Source organism: Musca domestica, unplaced genomic scaffold, assembly GCF_030504385.1.
Source record: "Musca domestica strain aabys unplaced genomic scaffold, Musca_domestica.polishedcontigs.V.1.1 11, whole genome shotgun sequence".
Classification (NCBI taxonomy): domain Eukaryota; kingdom Metazoa; phylum Arthropoda; class Insecta; order Diptera; family Muscidae; genus Musca; species Musca domestica.
Window position 1 is genome coordinate 7,198,261 of NW_026712133.1, and position 14,291 is coordinate 7,212,551.

General features: G+C 34.4%; 2 protein-coding genes and 1 long non-coding RNA gene across 5 annotated transcripts in view; 2 read left to right on the forward strand and 1 right to left on the reverse strand.

Moving 5' to 3' along the window:
* Positions 1 to 323: 323 nt before the first annotated feature.
* On the forward strand, positions 324 to 1,373 carry LOC131805801 (uncharacterized). The gene is made up of 3 exons (XR_009343831.1): positions 324 to 864; positions 925 to 1,143; positions 1,253 to 1,373. It is a non-coding gene; the product is annotated as an uncharacterized LOC131805801 (long non-coding RNA).
* A 2,229-nt stretch (positions 1,374 to 3,602) lies between these two features.
* Positions 3,603 to 5,970, reverse strand: LOC131800372 (uncharacterized). Its single transcript, XM_059130381.1, has 4 exons — positions 4,867 to 5,970; positions 4,588 to 4,806; positions 4,342 to 4,489; positions 3,603 to 4,283 (listed from the first exon to the last, which is right to left on the reverse strand). Exons 1-4 carry the CDS (start codon positions 5,020 to 5,022, stop codon positions 3,622 to 3,624), a joined length of 1,185 nt encoding a protein of 394 aa, XP_058986364.1. The 5' UTR covers positions 5,023 to 5,970; the 3' UTR covers positions 3,603 to 3,621.
* A 138-nt stretch (positions 5,971 to 6,108) lies between these two features.
* LOC101898679 (nuclear pore complex protein Nup154) overlaps positions 6,109 to 14,291 on the forward strand; it is a 177,308-nt gene continuing 169,125 nt past the window's right edge. Inside the window, exons 1-4 of one of the 3 annotated variants that reach the window (XR_009344012.1) lie at positions 6,109 to 6,351; positions 6,408 to 6,567; positions 6,634 to 6,710; positions 6,767 to 6,923. Coding sequence is in view for 2 of the 3 variants with exons in the window: in XM_059130352.1 (XP_058986335.1) it covers positions 6,256 to 6,351; positions 6,408 to 6,567; positions 6,634 to 6,710; positions 6,767 to 6,923 (490 nt within the window). In the remaining variant the exon portion in view is untranslated. The remainder of the gene's footprint in view (positions 6,352 to 6,407; positions 6,568 to 6,633; positions 6,711 to 6,766; positions 6,924 to 14,291) is intronic. The other 2 variants (XM_059130352.1, XM_059130342.1) reach the window with 2 other exon arrangements.

Sequence of the window (14,291 nt, forward strand, 5' to 3'; positions counted from 1 at the left end):
AAACAAATGCACAAAGACATAATACCCTGACCACCTTGTGGTGTAGGGTATAAATAGGCAAACAATTATGACCAAAATTTTATGATAATCACCAATAAATTGGGATTGTTCAGTATATATTTAATTTTTTCTTTTCATTTGTTGATGTCTATGCACATTCTGTTATTAAACTCAATTTTATATTTACGCGGTGTTTGTTACTTCAAAATTACAGCACACACAAAAACACACCCTCACCGTCGAAAGTAACACACACACACTCTCTCAATTTAAGCACACGTACACAAATGACGCACAATTTGACGATGACACCATGCAAATATTCGAGTCAGCCATGCCACGATCGAACCTTAAAGTAAGGTCACATTGAGCAAATATTTGACACAAATATGTTTTATCATATTTTCCCAAAAAAATGTTGTTTTCATACAGAGTTGATTTTGTGTTCACATTGCTCACATTTATTTGACAAATTTTGTTTGTTCAAACACCCATCAAATAGTGGCAAATAAAGCAATGACAAAACAGGTTTGACGTGCGGTCACATTTGAAAAATATATTTGATTAAAAAGCAGTTTGATCAAACTATCAAAAAACAAAAAATTGTTTGGTCGAAATATTTAAAAGAAGCTATGCAGCAAGAATAGGCGCTTTTTATTTTATGTTGTGGTGCAGCATCATATATTGCTGTCAAAGAGGACGAATCCATGAAAAATAGAAAAAAAAAGACCATGGGTTCGAGAATGGTTGCGTCAAAGAAAGGAGGAAGGATGTTGCGTCAAATTGCTGACTCAACTGCGGGCTGAAACACCATCGCTCTATAAAAATTTCTTGAGGATGAACGCGGCAGATTTTGACAATTTGGTGAGTTTGCGTATAATTGAGATGAAATCTATAATGTTTCTATCATGGACTCCTTAATAGCTTAAATTAACTGCACCACTTTTAACCAAGAAGACGACACAATTACGTGAGCCGATTTCAGCTTCAGAACGGTTAATGGTTACACTGCGATACTTGGCAACAGGCGAGAGTTTCTGTTCTCTGCAATTCATATTCCGTATACCTCACAACACTATTTCAACTATCCTTCCAGAGGTTTGCGATGCTATTTATAAGGTTCTACAGCCTGATTATTTAAAGGTAAACTATTAACTACAGCGTAAGTTCGGTCTGGCCGAACTTACAAACGGAATTACAAAGTTAATATAGCTTCCATAGTATAATTGATAAATTTGTATTGCTTATACAGACCCCATCAACGGAAACAGAATGGCTAGCAGTATCGGAAAAATTTTATGAGAAGTGGACGGCAAACATGTCGTTATGACAGCGCCTTCTCATTCCGGAAGCATTTACTTCAACTATAAAGGCAAGTTTATTACTTTACCTATATTGTAATCAATTATTATTATTTTAATTTGTTATAGGAACTCACAGCATTGTACTCATGGCTATTGCAGATGCTTCCTACAAATTTTTATATATTGATGTTGGGTCCAATGGAAGAATATCAGATGGTGGAGTTTTCCGAAAAACGTAATTTAATAAAGGTCTGGTTAACGAAAAACTAAATTTACCACCACCAGAACCATTGCCAGGCAGAACAGTTTCAGTTCCTTATGTTCTTGTTGCGGATGATGCATTCGCTATGACACCCAATATATTAAAACCTTTCAGTGTCCGCAATATGAATGCAATTCAGAGAATTTTTAACTATCGTTTGTCTAGAGCTAGACGAGTTATAGAAAACGCATTTGGAATTCTGTCTGCCCATTTTCGTGTACTACGAACCCCAATAATGGTTGATCCACCAAAAGCAATAAAAATTACTACTGCCTGTTGTGTGTTGCATAACTACCTGATGTGCCGCAATAATTCGATATACTTCAACCCAAATCTAGTGGACCACTATACACAAGATGGAACACTAGTACTAGGTGAATGGCGCAGTGAATGGGCCTCTGATAGTCTTATAAATCTACAACCTCATCGGTCTTATATTGCACCTAATTGTTCTACTGTAAGGGACGAGTTTTCCCAATATTTTGTAGAAGAAGGCGAAGTTCCCTTCCAATACAAACATATATAAAAGTTTAAATAAAATGATATAAAACAATTTAATTGTAAAGATTTTATTTACAAGCTTTTAAAACAAATGAGATCCATAAAACAGAAAAATTAAAAAAAATTCATTAATTATTTTAAAAATTAATTAAGTGATAAGTCAGTCATATAATAAAAAGAAAATAGGGATGTTTTAACACTCAAATAAATGATTGCTTCTCTCCTCTTCCAAACATTGTAAAAAAACAATGTAACTTTATTTCTAACTGAAGCAGATCCACTGTCACTGAGTGTCTTCAGCTCACTTAGGAGATAGTTTGCGAATGACGTGTTGGGATCCAATCTGTTTTGGTTGCGTTCTTTCATTGCAGCAACTGCCTCCCGCATAGTCTCCGCAATTTGTGTTGTTGCAGATTGCACAGTTGGAGCCTGTAACCGCCGTGGTGTTGATGTTGGTGGTGGCGTTGGCAAAGATGGCGATGCACAAACATCAAAATCTGTAGAAATATTGAATTGAAATATTAACAAGGTAGAGATTTTAATATATATATATACAAATACGGAGCAAGGCGAGCGTAGGGGCTAAGCTCGGATTGACCTGAACAAAATGGTTATTATTTGAAAGCTTTTGGAATTACCTATCCAAAAAGTGGTCGGGGATGCTGGAACCGGTTCCGGAGTAATACAAGGAAAATTGTATTTTAGTACCATTACTTTTAGAAAATTCTCTGAACACTCGATAATGGACTCCATATGGGGTATAAAAATGTCCATTCTTCATTATACTATACTAATGCATAATGTAGTATGGACATCTTTATACCCCATATGGAGTCCATTTTCAAGTTTTCAGAGAATTTTCAAAAAGTAATGGTACTAAAATACAATTTTCCTTGTATTACTCCGGAACCGGTTCCAGCATCCCCGACCACTTTTTGGATAGGTAATTCCAAAAGCTTTCAAATAATAACCATTTTGTTCAGGTCAATCCGAGCTTAGCCCCTACGCTCGCCTTGTTCCGTATTTGTATATATATATTAAAATCTCTACCTTGTTAATATTTCAATTCAATATTTCTACAGCTTTTGATGTTTGTGCATCGCCATCTTTGCCAACGCCACCACCAACATCAACACCACGGCGGTTACAGGCTCCAACTGTGCAATCTGCAACAACACAAATTGCGGACACTATGCGGGAGGCAGTTGCTGCAATGAAAGAACGCAACCGAAACAGCTTGGATCCCAACACGTCATTCGCAAACTATCTCCTAAGTGAGCTGAAGACACTCAGTGACAGTGGATCTGCTTCAGTTAGAAATAAAGTTACATTGTTTTTTTTACAATGTTTGGAAGAGGAGAGAAGCAATCATTTATTTGAGTGTTAAAACATCCCTATTTTCTTTTTATTATATGACTGACTTATCACTTAATTAATTTTTAAAATAATTAATGAATTTTTTTAATTTTTCTGTTTTATGGATCTCATTTGTTTTAAAAGCTTGTAAATAAAATCTTTACAATTAAATTGTTTTATATCATTTTATTTAAACTTTTATATATGTTTGTATTGGAAGGGAACTTCGCCTTCTTCTACAAAATATTGGGAAAACTCGTCCCTTACAGTAGAACAATTAGGTGCAATATAAGACCGATGAGGTTGTAGATTTATAAGACTATCAGAGGCCCGTTCACTGCGCCATTCACCTAGTACTAGTGTTCCATCTTGTGTATAGTGGTCCACTAGATTTGGGTTGAAGTATATCGAATTATTGCGGCACATCAGGTAGTTATGCAACACACAACAGGCAGTAGTAATTTTTATTGCTTTTGGTGGATCAACCTTTATTGGGGTTCGTAGTACACGAAAACGGGCAGACAGAATTCCAAATGCGTTTTCTATAACTCGTCTAGCTCTAGACAAACGATAGTTAAAAATTCTCTGAATTGCATTCATATTGCGGACACTGAAAGGTTTTAATATATTGGGTGTCATAGCGAATGCATCATCCGCAACAAGAACATAAGGAACTGAAACTGTTCTGCCTGGCAATGGTTCTGGTGGTGGTAAATTTAGTTTTTCGTTAACCAGACCTTTATTAAATGGCGTTTTTCGGAAAACTCCACCATCTGATATTCTTCCATTGGACCCAACATCAATATATAAAAATTTGTAGGAAGCATCTGCAATAGCCATGAGTACAATGCTGTGAGTTCCTATAACAAATTAAAATAATAATAATTGATTACAATATAGGTAAAGTAATAAACTTGCCTTTATAGTTGAAGTAAATGCTTCCGGAATGAGAAGGCGCTGTCATAACGACATGTTTGCCGTCTATAGACCCAATACAGTTTGGGAAATTCCACTTCTCATAAAATTTTTCCGATACTGCTAGCCATTCTGTTTCCGTTGATGGGGTCTGTATAAGCAATACAAATTTATCAATTATACTATGGAAGCTATATTAACTTTGTAATTCCGTTTGTAAGTTCGGCCAGACCGTAGTTAATAGTTTACCTTTAAATAATCAGGCTGTAGAACCTTATAAATAGCATCGCAAACCTCTGGAATGATAGTTGAAATAGTGTTGTGAGGTATACGGAATATGAATTGCAGAGAACGGAAACTCTCGCCTGTTGCCAAGTATCGCAGTGTAACCATTAACCGTTCTGAAGCTGAAATCGGCTCACGTAATTGTGTCGTCTTCTTGGTTAAAAGTGGTGCAGTTAATTTAAGCTATTAAGGAGTCCATGATAGAAACATTATAGATTTCATCTCAATTATACGCAAACTCACCAAATTGTCAAAATCTGCCGCGTTCATCCTCAAGAAATTTTTATAGAGCGATGGTGTTTCAGCCCGCAGTTGAGTCAGCAATTTGACGCAACATCCTTCCTCCTTTCTTTGACGCAACCATTCTCGAACCCATGGTCTTTTTTTTCTATTTTTCATGGATTCGTCCTCTTTGACAGCAATATATGATGCTGCACCACAACATAAAATAAAAAGCGCCTATTCCTGCTGCATAGCTTCTTTTAAATATTTCGACCAAACAATTTTTTGTTTTTTGATAGTTTGATCAAACTGCTTTTTAATCAAATATATTTTTCAAATGTGACCGCACGTCAAACCTGTTTTGTCATTGCTTTATTTGCCACTATTTGATGGGTGTTTGAACAAACAAAATTTGTCAAATAAATGTGAGCAATGTGAACACAAAATCAACTCTGTATGAAAACAACATTTTTTTGGAAAAATATGATAAAACATATTTGTGTCAAATATTTGCTCAATGTGACCTTACCTTTAGACAATGGCACACATGAATCAAAATGGGGGATGTTGTTGGTTGTCATTGCTTATCAAATACATAGCGCATGATTGAGTAGACAAAGTCAGTGTGTCGAAAAAAGCATAATTCATACAATTCGTCTTGTGCAGGCCTTTAGCACACATGAATCAAAATGGGGGATGTTGTTGGTTGTCATTGCCTATCAAATACATAGCGCATGATTGAATAGACAAAGTCAGTGTGTCGAAAAAAGCATAATTCATACAATTCTTCTTGTGCAGGCCTTTAATCTACAATCAATTATAATTTCCTATTTTGCAATGTAGGTATTATATTGCTTCTTGCTCTCTTACCATTATAATCAGCAATTTGCCTCGATTCCATTAACAATGCCGGCAAATAGTCCATTAGTACAAATGGTAGATTGTGCGGCAAATTTGAACAGGTTTTTGTAGCCCATTATTAAAAAAAATTCTCTATCTTCATATGCCGTTGTTTTTTTCGTGACCCTTTAAAAAAGTTAATTGATTAGTTAATGCAAGCCAAAATCAAATATCGACTTTCGCAAAAACTAAAATTATTACACGTGACAGTTTAAAATTAATGTTTCAACAGAGTGGGAAACCGACCAAAGTGGAATTGGACCATCCTCCGACCTCCGATCAAATTTGGCAACACTTATTTGGTAGTCTGCTTGAGTGGAAGGGAAACCTTAAAATTGGCTTCTAAATTTCGATTACTCGAAAGTCGACTTACATGTCCCTAAACTCCGCATCTGTCAAAAACGCGCGAGGATAGATTTACCGGATATTTCTGTTTTTACCAACAATTTCATACATCGAAGTTGCAGTTTCTTATTTATTTGCTGTTGATTTTTGTTTGAAAGTAATAATATGAGTACGCATATTCAATTGGAGCTCCTTGATGTAGCAGGAAACATGTTTGAAAAATATGATTCCATAGATTTGTCTACACCTGGACTTTTAGAAGTAAGGTTTTTGACTTTGCATGTTTTTTGTTTTTTGTTTATTCGTATTTTTTACAGATTACTGGAATTAATCAGCATGTAATGGCTACCGCAAGTGGTCTGAATGATTACGATTACCAAAATCTTTCAAATCTTACGATGGGACACAAACAAATAAACCAGATACAAACCATAAATAAAATTCCAATTCCCCCAGAAATTCTGGAGCATTTTAAACGTGCGTAGCCATTTTATTAAGATAAAATATAAACTCTTACATATCCTTTTCGACGCCTCGTTTTAGATATTAAATGTCACTGCATGATGGGTTTGTTTCCGGAAATTGGAAGGGCATGGCTAACTATTGATTCTGAGATATATGTATATAAGGAGATGCAATATTTGAACTTAATAATAAATATATTCTATAATTATAGATTTGGACATACGAACAAAGTCGCGATGTTGCCTATTATGATGGTCTCAGTCATTTAATTGTTAGCGTTGGTTTGGTTAAGCCCAAGGCAGGAGTATTTATCAATGATGTGAAATATCTCTTAATTTTGACAACGCCTATAGAAATAATAGTCCTTGGTAAGTTACAGTTTACATATTAATGAATTATGTCTCTTTAAGTCCGAATACAACCCATATTGGTTAATAGATTCTCAATACAATATCCCTTGTGGACATTTTTCAGGAGGATGTTAAATTTTTATTAGTTGTCACTCCTCAGATTACACTGCAATTTTTTCTCGAGCAATCTATGCTTTCCGAGATATATGTATAAAGTTTTTGTTCGTTTATGTTTCAAGTTACATTATGTGTATCATAGTAAAATAATGTATTCTGCTTTCATCAGCCATCCACATCAAAAAAGCTTGATGAGTCGCAGAACCGATGGCGAAACGCCTCGCGTGGCACCATCTGTTGGATTTTTATCTATCAATCTTGTTGGCGTAACAGTGGCATGTCAGATATTCGGAAAGGGACAAAAGCGCTAAATATAAAGTTTATAAAAACGAAATTTAAAACAAATACGTTTGAGCCAAGTGCTCTCTAACACAGTCTAAATTTAATTTAAAACGATACGTTTTCATATAAATGACTTTACCCACTGGAGTTGGATTAAATGTGTAAAATCTATTATATTTACTTCAAATAAATCCTCTTAAAGTAGGTTAACCCTACAGAAAGTTCTAATGTAAACATGGCATACGGTTAAGGGTTAGTTTATTAAGCCTTTTAAAACATGGCATAAAACAAAGCCATCCTACATACATACATGTATGTATGAGGTCTAGCGATATAAGATAGAGTCCCTACATCATGAAGCCTATCAAGCGGGTCTGAATAGCATTCATACTGTTGTAGTCGCAGAGGTAGTTAATAATTACAGTATGAATGCCATCCTCGGAGTCCACACCCATTCATTGCAGCTGAAGAACGTCGTCTGCCTAGGCAAACCCGGGTAGTATTGGGCACGAATTGACGAAGATGTGTGGATAGTCTGCCCAGCGTGCGATACATGCCCGCACAATACGCTGCATCTGTTTAATTATCCCGAGAAATCTACCCAACTCCGTCCAGAGAATCTCTGGCTACAGCCCATAAAGGTGGCAGTATTCCTAAACCTGAACATTGAGGAAAAGCCGGATTAATCAGAACACAAACAACGGAGCATGTTAACACTGCTACCAAAATAACAACTAATCTCACGTTATTGTTGTATTAAGTAACACTATTTGTTGCAACTTTTTGCAACTATTAATATTTGAAAATAATATTAAATTATGTTAACTACTCTTCATTAAAGAAGTGGTGGCAAACAATATCTTTGGGAAACCGCTCGATGTAATGTCAATCCTGTTTTTATGACCCGCGTGACTTTCTCATTTATAAGGTGCAGTGTAGGCCTCACTTCCCACCCCTGCCGGCCTAGTGACCTCCCTCTTCGTAGGGGGATTAAGTAGAAATTGAAAACCAGCTACAAAATCTACTTCATCAGCTAGTCTGTTAAATAATAAAACATGCTTATTTTAATCTTTTAAAAATAAAATCATTCTAGTTTTAATAACTTCTAGGCTCATACTAAAATATACACACACATTTTATTAAGAGGTTCACCCATTAAATAATTTGTGCGCTGAAAATTGGTACATAATAATTGGTAGAATATACAAGATCACAACAGAAGATGAAGAACATTAATGTAATATATTACCATTTAATATATTTAGTATTATAATGGACTTCAACAAAATACGTCTGCGTTTTAGTGTAGGCAATCTACTTAATTTTAGCCTGTAGGCAATCTACTTATTTATACTAGATAAGAAGGCAAAACAAAATTATTGTTCCAATGTAAACCTCTTAAGGGCAATAACAGAAATTGTTTTTGCACTGATTCTATTTTATCTGAGTATATTGCATATAGAGAATTCCATACAACAAAATCATATTCTAATATAGGTACGAGTACGTCTCTTGTTAGTATGGATTGGAAACTATTTTGGCTCATCGTTTTAAATAACCTAGAATACCATTGAATACTGGTGCAAGTTTTTTATTGTTAAACTGCGAGGCTGGTGTTTTGTTTTTTTTTGTTTTGGGAATTTTTTACACCATTTATATGATAAAGAATTATTTGCAAAACAGATTCGATATTGTTTGCTTCGGATGACAAAGAAATTAGAGCTCAGAATCTGGCATTGAAAGCCATCTAAAACCACCAAGAATCAAAATAAAATCAGAATCTTTAACTTTTTTAGATTGAATATTAGAACAAGTTACAAACAATTTAAATTTGTCCAATTCAATGGAAACACTAATATGCTCTATATCGAGGAAACCATTTAGATCAATTAAATTAGCGGAAGATTTGGCATTAACTGAAATATGGACTCCACCGCTGTATTTACAAACACGATAACTTCTAAATGTTTGATATTTCGGACATAAAATTTCAATTCTTAATATAGATGTTCTCAAACAAGTATCGGGTTAGTGCTGATAGCAAAAAAGAAAATACTTCTTTACATCTTTTTGCAATGACAATGCAGATAAAGCTTATAAAACCCCAAAGGCAATATCCCTCAATTTTTTGATTTTATATAATAATTTATATAATCAGTCGTTGTTTCTGGTAAAACCTCGATGCAAATATCATTTTCATGGCAGGAGCCATAGCCTGTCTTTGGACAGGTTGGATTTTGCTGTTTGGGCAGTCTCAGGAGGAACACGAAATGTAGGATAGGATAATTCTTGAATGTAATATGTGGGTTGTGAAGTTTTCTTAATACTCATAACATTACTTACGCCCCTGTACATTACCGGGACTGATTGTGTCACAACACTGTCATACGATTGTTCACGTCTGACCCAAGTTGTATCAGTGATATTAACTAGAATATTTAGTTTTTTTCGAGCAGTCGACAATGATGGTGTCGGATATTTTTATGAATACACCACAGCTGTTTAGAAATAAGTATACTGCCTAAATGCATGCATATGCATATATTGTCGCGAATAACATTTGTATATGATACACCATTTGTATTATAAAAACTATAAATAATTTGCTATTAATCGCGTGTGTGCAGTTACGTAGTATTTGAAAACGCAAATGTAATTTCTAGTAGTTGGACGTTTAAATTCCGCAATTAAATTTTTAATTAATTAAAATAATTATTTTTTATACTTCGTATATTCTATTATCAACATGTATTTTTATGCTTAAATTTCATAATGCCATGTTTTGAAATCAAAATGCTGACAACAATGTTTTTCAGTTGATATTTTTCCTTGTTAGATTTTACAAAACACTTGCACGGTCAAATGAATGTTTCACCAAAAAAAGGAAAATGTTTGATCATAACATTTTCGACGTACTCTGTCGACGCTCTTGGCCACATAAGTAAAACAAATGTATTTATATGAATGTTATTTTGATAATACGGACGTACAAAAAATGTAGCATAGTGGGGAAGTTGAATATTTGTGAACTCAACGTCGAATTTCAGGTAAAGCTGTTTACTGGCAACTAATTTTGTTTTCCCAAAAACAGTTTTTTTGCATTTATTGTCAAACACTAGTGCGCGATAAAATTAATTTTGTTCAATAATTACGGGGAAATCCAGCAGACTATGAAAGAAGACCTAAAAAAGAAGAAGACATTTTTAGATTAAGATTGTCTTTGGCAATATCGCATATAATAATAGGAGGAATATTTTTATGGCGTGGTTTAATCGCAGCTTATATAAAAAGTAACTTTTGTCTTTAAACAAATTGAAGTTTTTTTGTGAATTTTTGGATATCGGTGAAATCTCAATAAACATTATAGACGTGCTTTGGAGCCATTGTTGAAGACATCTTTTTGCTGACATTTATTGAACATACCATAATACTATTGGATTTTATTGTTGCTGAATTTGTTGATGATAAAAAGCTCACAACATGTCATCGAATTAAAACTTCCTTTTTAAAATCGACTAGAAATGTTTATCACATAAGGGTGAACTCAACGCTATCAAAATAACTGTAGACCTTATTTTGGATGATGGAATTCAAAGGGCGATAATCCTAACCAATAGTAAAAATTCCTGTATACTCTCAAGAAATAACACAGCACTCGACAAAAGACAAATGTCAGTAATATAAATATTTCAAACATAAGTCACTTTACGTTCTTGTGGGTTGGTTGTGTCACTTCGTCCACCTTAGTCGTGAAGGATGCACGTGCACAAATATTTGAAGCCCTATGGGATGAATGTAAAAAAATAGTTATGATAACAGGACTGTATATGGTATCAGAGAATTGGACAAGTAATTAAACGAGGAGTAACTTCATAGATCCAGTAGAGTAGATGAGAAAGAAAGTACCTTCGAATATACTCTCACTCTGTCAGAAAAAGTTTCGTGTTTATTTTTCCTTCACAGCAATGTGTGAAGCTATGTATCAAATATTTTTTATATGCATAGGTGATCAAAAGATAAAAATAAAAATAGGTAAAAAACTTTTTAAGTTAAACGGTTTTATGTTAAACATACATTGCAATGTTTAAGATAAATGTATTAAAAACCAAAAAATAATAAAAAAGATTCAGTCGTGGGAATTATAAACATATGCATAGACTAGACTAAAATAAAACCGTGGGGCACGTCAATTGTCGACTTAATGTGCGATAGAAGAATCGTTTAATTCGCAGTTGGCCTGCGGGCGGTGAGGAAATTTCTTACTATTTTATTGCTTATGGAAATTCCAATAGTTATACAATCCATGTAAATAAAAGGGATGTTTCAACTAGTTTATCGTTGGACATTCACACTGCTGGGTGGCGAAGAATCGTTTCACTGCTCGTAGTTTGTCTTTAATCTTAATTATAGTGTAACATTGCAAAACAAACATTTTAATCAACGATTGTAGACAATTGACGTGCTCCACGGCTTTATCTGGCGAGGAATCGTTTCACTGCTCGTAGTTTGTCTTTAATCCTAATTATAGTGTAACATTACAAAACAAACATTTTAATCAACGATTGTAGACAATTGACGTGCCCCACGGCTTATTTTAGTCTAGTCTATGCATGTGTTTATAATTCCCACGACTGTATCTATTTTATTATTTTTTGGTTTTTAATACATTTATCTTAAACATTGCATTGTATGTTTAAAATAAAACCGTTTAACTTAAACATTGCATTGTATGTTTAACATAAAACCGTTTAATTTAAAAAGTTTTTTCCTATTTTTATTTTCAAGTTTTTTTTTACTTCGCATTCTGTTTAGTTCATTAAGTGCTTCATTATTGCAAGGTTTCTTGGCCGTTGGTCTATTGCAGTCCAACTCCTCTATACGTAGTCCCAGCAAAGATCTTGCTCTACTAAGAGCCATGTAGGCTTGACCTTCTTCAAACAGTTTCGCACCAAAGTATACGACTGCGTGATCCACAGTGCTGACCTTCATTTTATGTATGTAGAAGCCTATGATAGTATTAAAGGCAACATTGTTCTTTCAGCCGTCCCGTAATTGTACTTAGCTGAAAACTGTATGGTTTTCGGGGGTTTAAGATGTACTCCGTCTCTTGCGAAATCAATTCGGACGGAAGGTACATCTGTTGCATACATATTAGTTCGGCCAAGCGGTTTCGTTGATGTAGCATATAGCGCCATTTACTAAGTCCGTTGAAACGTCAATATTTGTTGGGTATAGCCTTAAAGCTTTGTCTATTGCAAACTCATCACTCGTGTCTTGAAGAAGTCTTTCCATTAAAATACTAAATTGTTGGGTTGGGGAATAAGAGTCTGGTCACCTTGCTGACGCATATTTTCCGTTAATTCACACAGCGTGAATAAACACCAGAGATGTGTAGCTTGTTGGGGATGTTCTGGCTTTTTGAAAACAGGTGTTCCTAATCGTTTTATAGGAGGCAGTTGTAAAAGATCACCAAAAAGTTATACGTTTACTCCTCCAAAAACCTAATTTTCACAGTCCTTAATCGATCCTCCATCATGCATAACAATTGATAAGACACCATGTATATCTCGTCGACAATTAAAAATTCTGTCTGATGCAATTATTGCCTCATTATTCGCAAATAGTTTCCGGACAGTGGTGACATACTTGTTATGCGACCGTCTTTCTGGATTCAGGTTGGATTAATAAAATACCTTAATTACAGATACAATTTCTAAATTTAAATCTTATTATTATACGCTATTTAGTGGCTGCGCCCATCTTAAATATTGAGGTTATATAGTGCACTGTATTCTTCTTGTCAAGCCCTTTTATTTGATACACATATTGGTGGGATTGATAAAAAAATGTTATCAGCCACTTGGTAGCGACCATCTTAGATTTCAGTTTTGCGAAATAAATTGTATTCTACTTGTTAAGACCTTTCATTTGATACCCATGTTGATGGGGTTAATAAAACATAGGTTATCCGCCATTTTGTAGAGACCGCCATCTTGGATTTTCATTTGATAATCATATTGATGGGATTGATAAAACCTACGTTATCCGCAATTTCGTAGCGGCCGCCATCTTGGATTTATAATGATAATCAATAAACATAATTGTCAGTCGCTACTCAACCCTTGTTGATGCTAGACTGCGCCTTTTTATTATCGTTTTGTTTTTGCGTTGCAATAACACACATACATACAAACATAATCACAAACTAAGTTTTTGTTTGTTTTTCGAGACATTTTGATTTTCTTGTTTTTCTTTTTTCAATAAAAAGAAAATAAATCAGAAAAACTTCTAATTTTTAAAATGGATGCCGACGGGGAACCTCCCCCAACACCTCTCTGGGACCCTAATAAACGCCGAGCACATTTAATGTCAAACCAAAAGCAAATATTCATAAATAATAATGGTGAACCAATCAAAAATACAAATATTTCACAGGCTTCTTCAAATGTATCTGATTTGTCAGAAAAAATTGAATACAATTATAATGCTCTACAATCGAATATTCTTTATCCACAAAATCATCAGGGCCCATTCTATGTCATTGTCACTTCGGAAACCCCAGTTAGCTCCAGGAGGAAAAATTGTGAATTGCATTTATATGCACTTTTTCAAAAGATTAACATTCCCACCACACATTGGGTACAATACCTTCCGCCTTACCTTCAACAACCTTGCTATGGCAAACTCTTTCGTTCAAAACCAACAGCTAAAAGAAATTAAATTGAAAGCTGAGACCCAAGAGCGTTTTATACAAAAGTTTTACGTTATTAAAAATGTTCCAAAATCCATTGATGGTATTACAATAAAAAATTCTATCGAAGACAACAACAATATTGATGTTATATCTGTATACAGATTTACAAGGAAAACCGAAAACAACAAAATAGAAGAGACTGAAACTGTTAAGGTAGGAATAATATGTAATGGAGTTCCTCATTCGATTTTTATGTGCGGTACTAGGGTCAAACCTGACCTATATGTATCCCC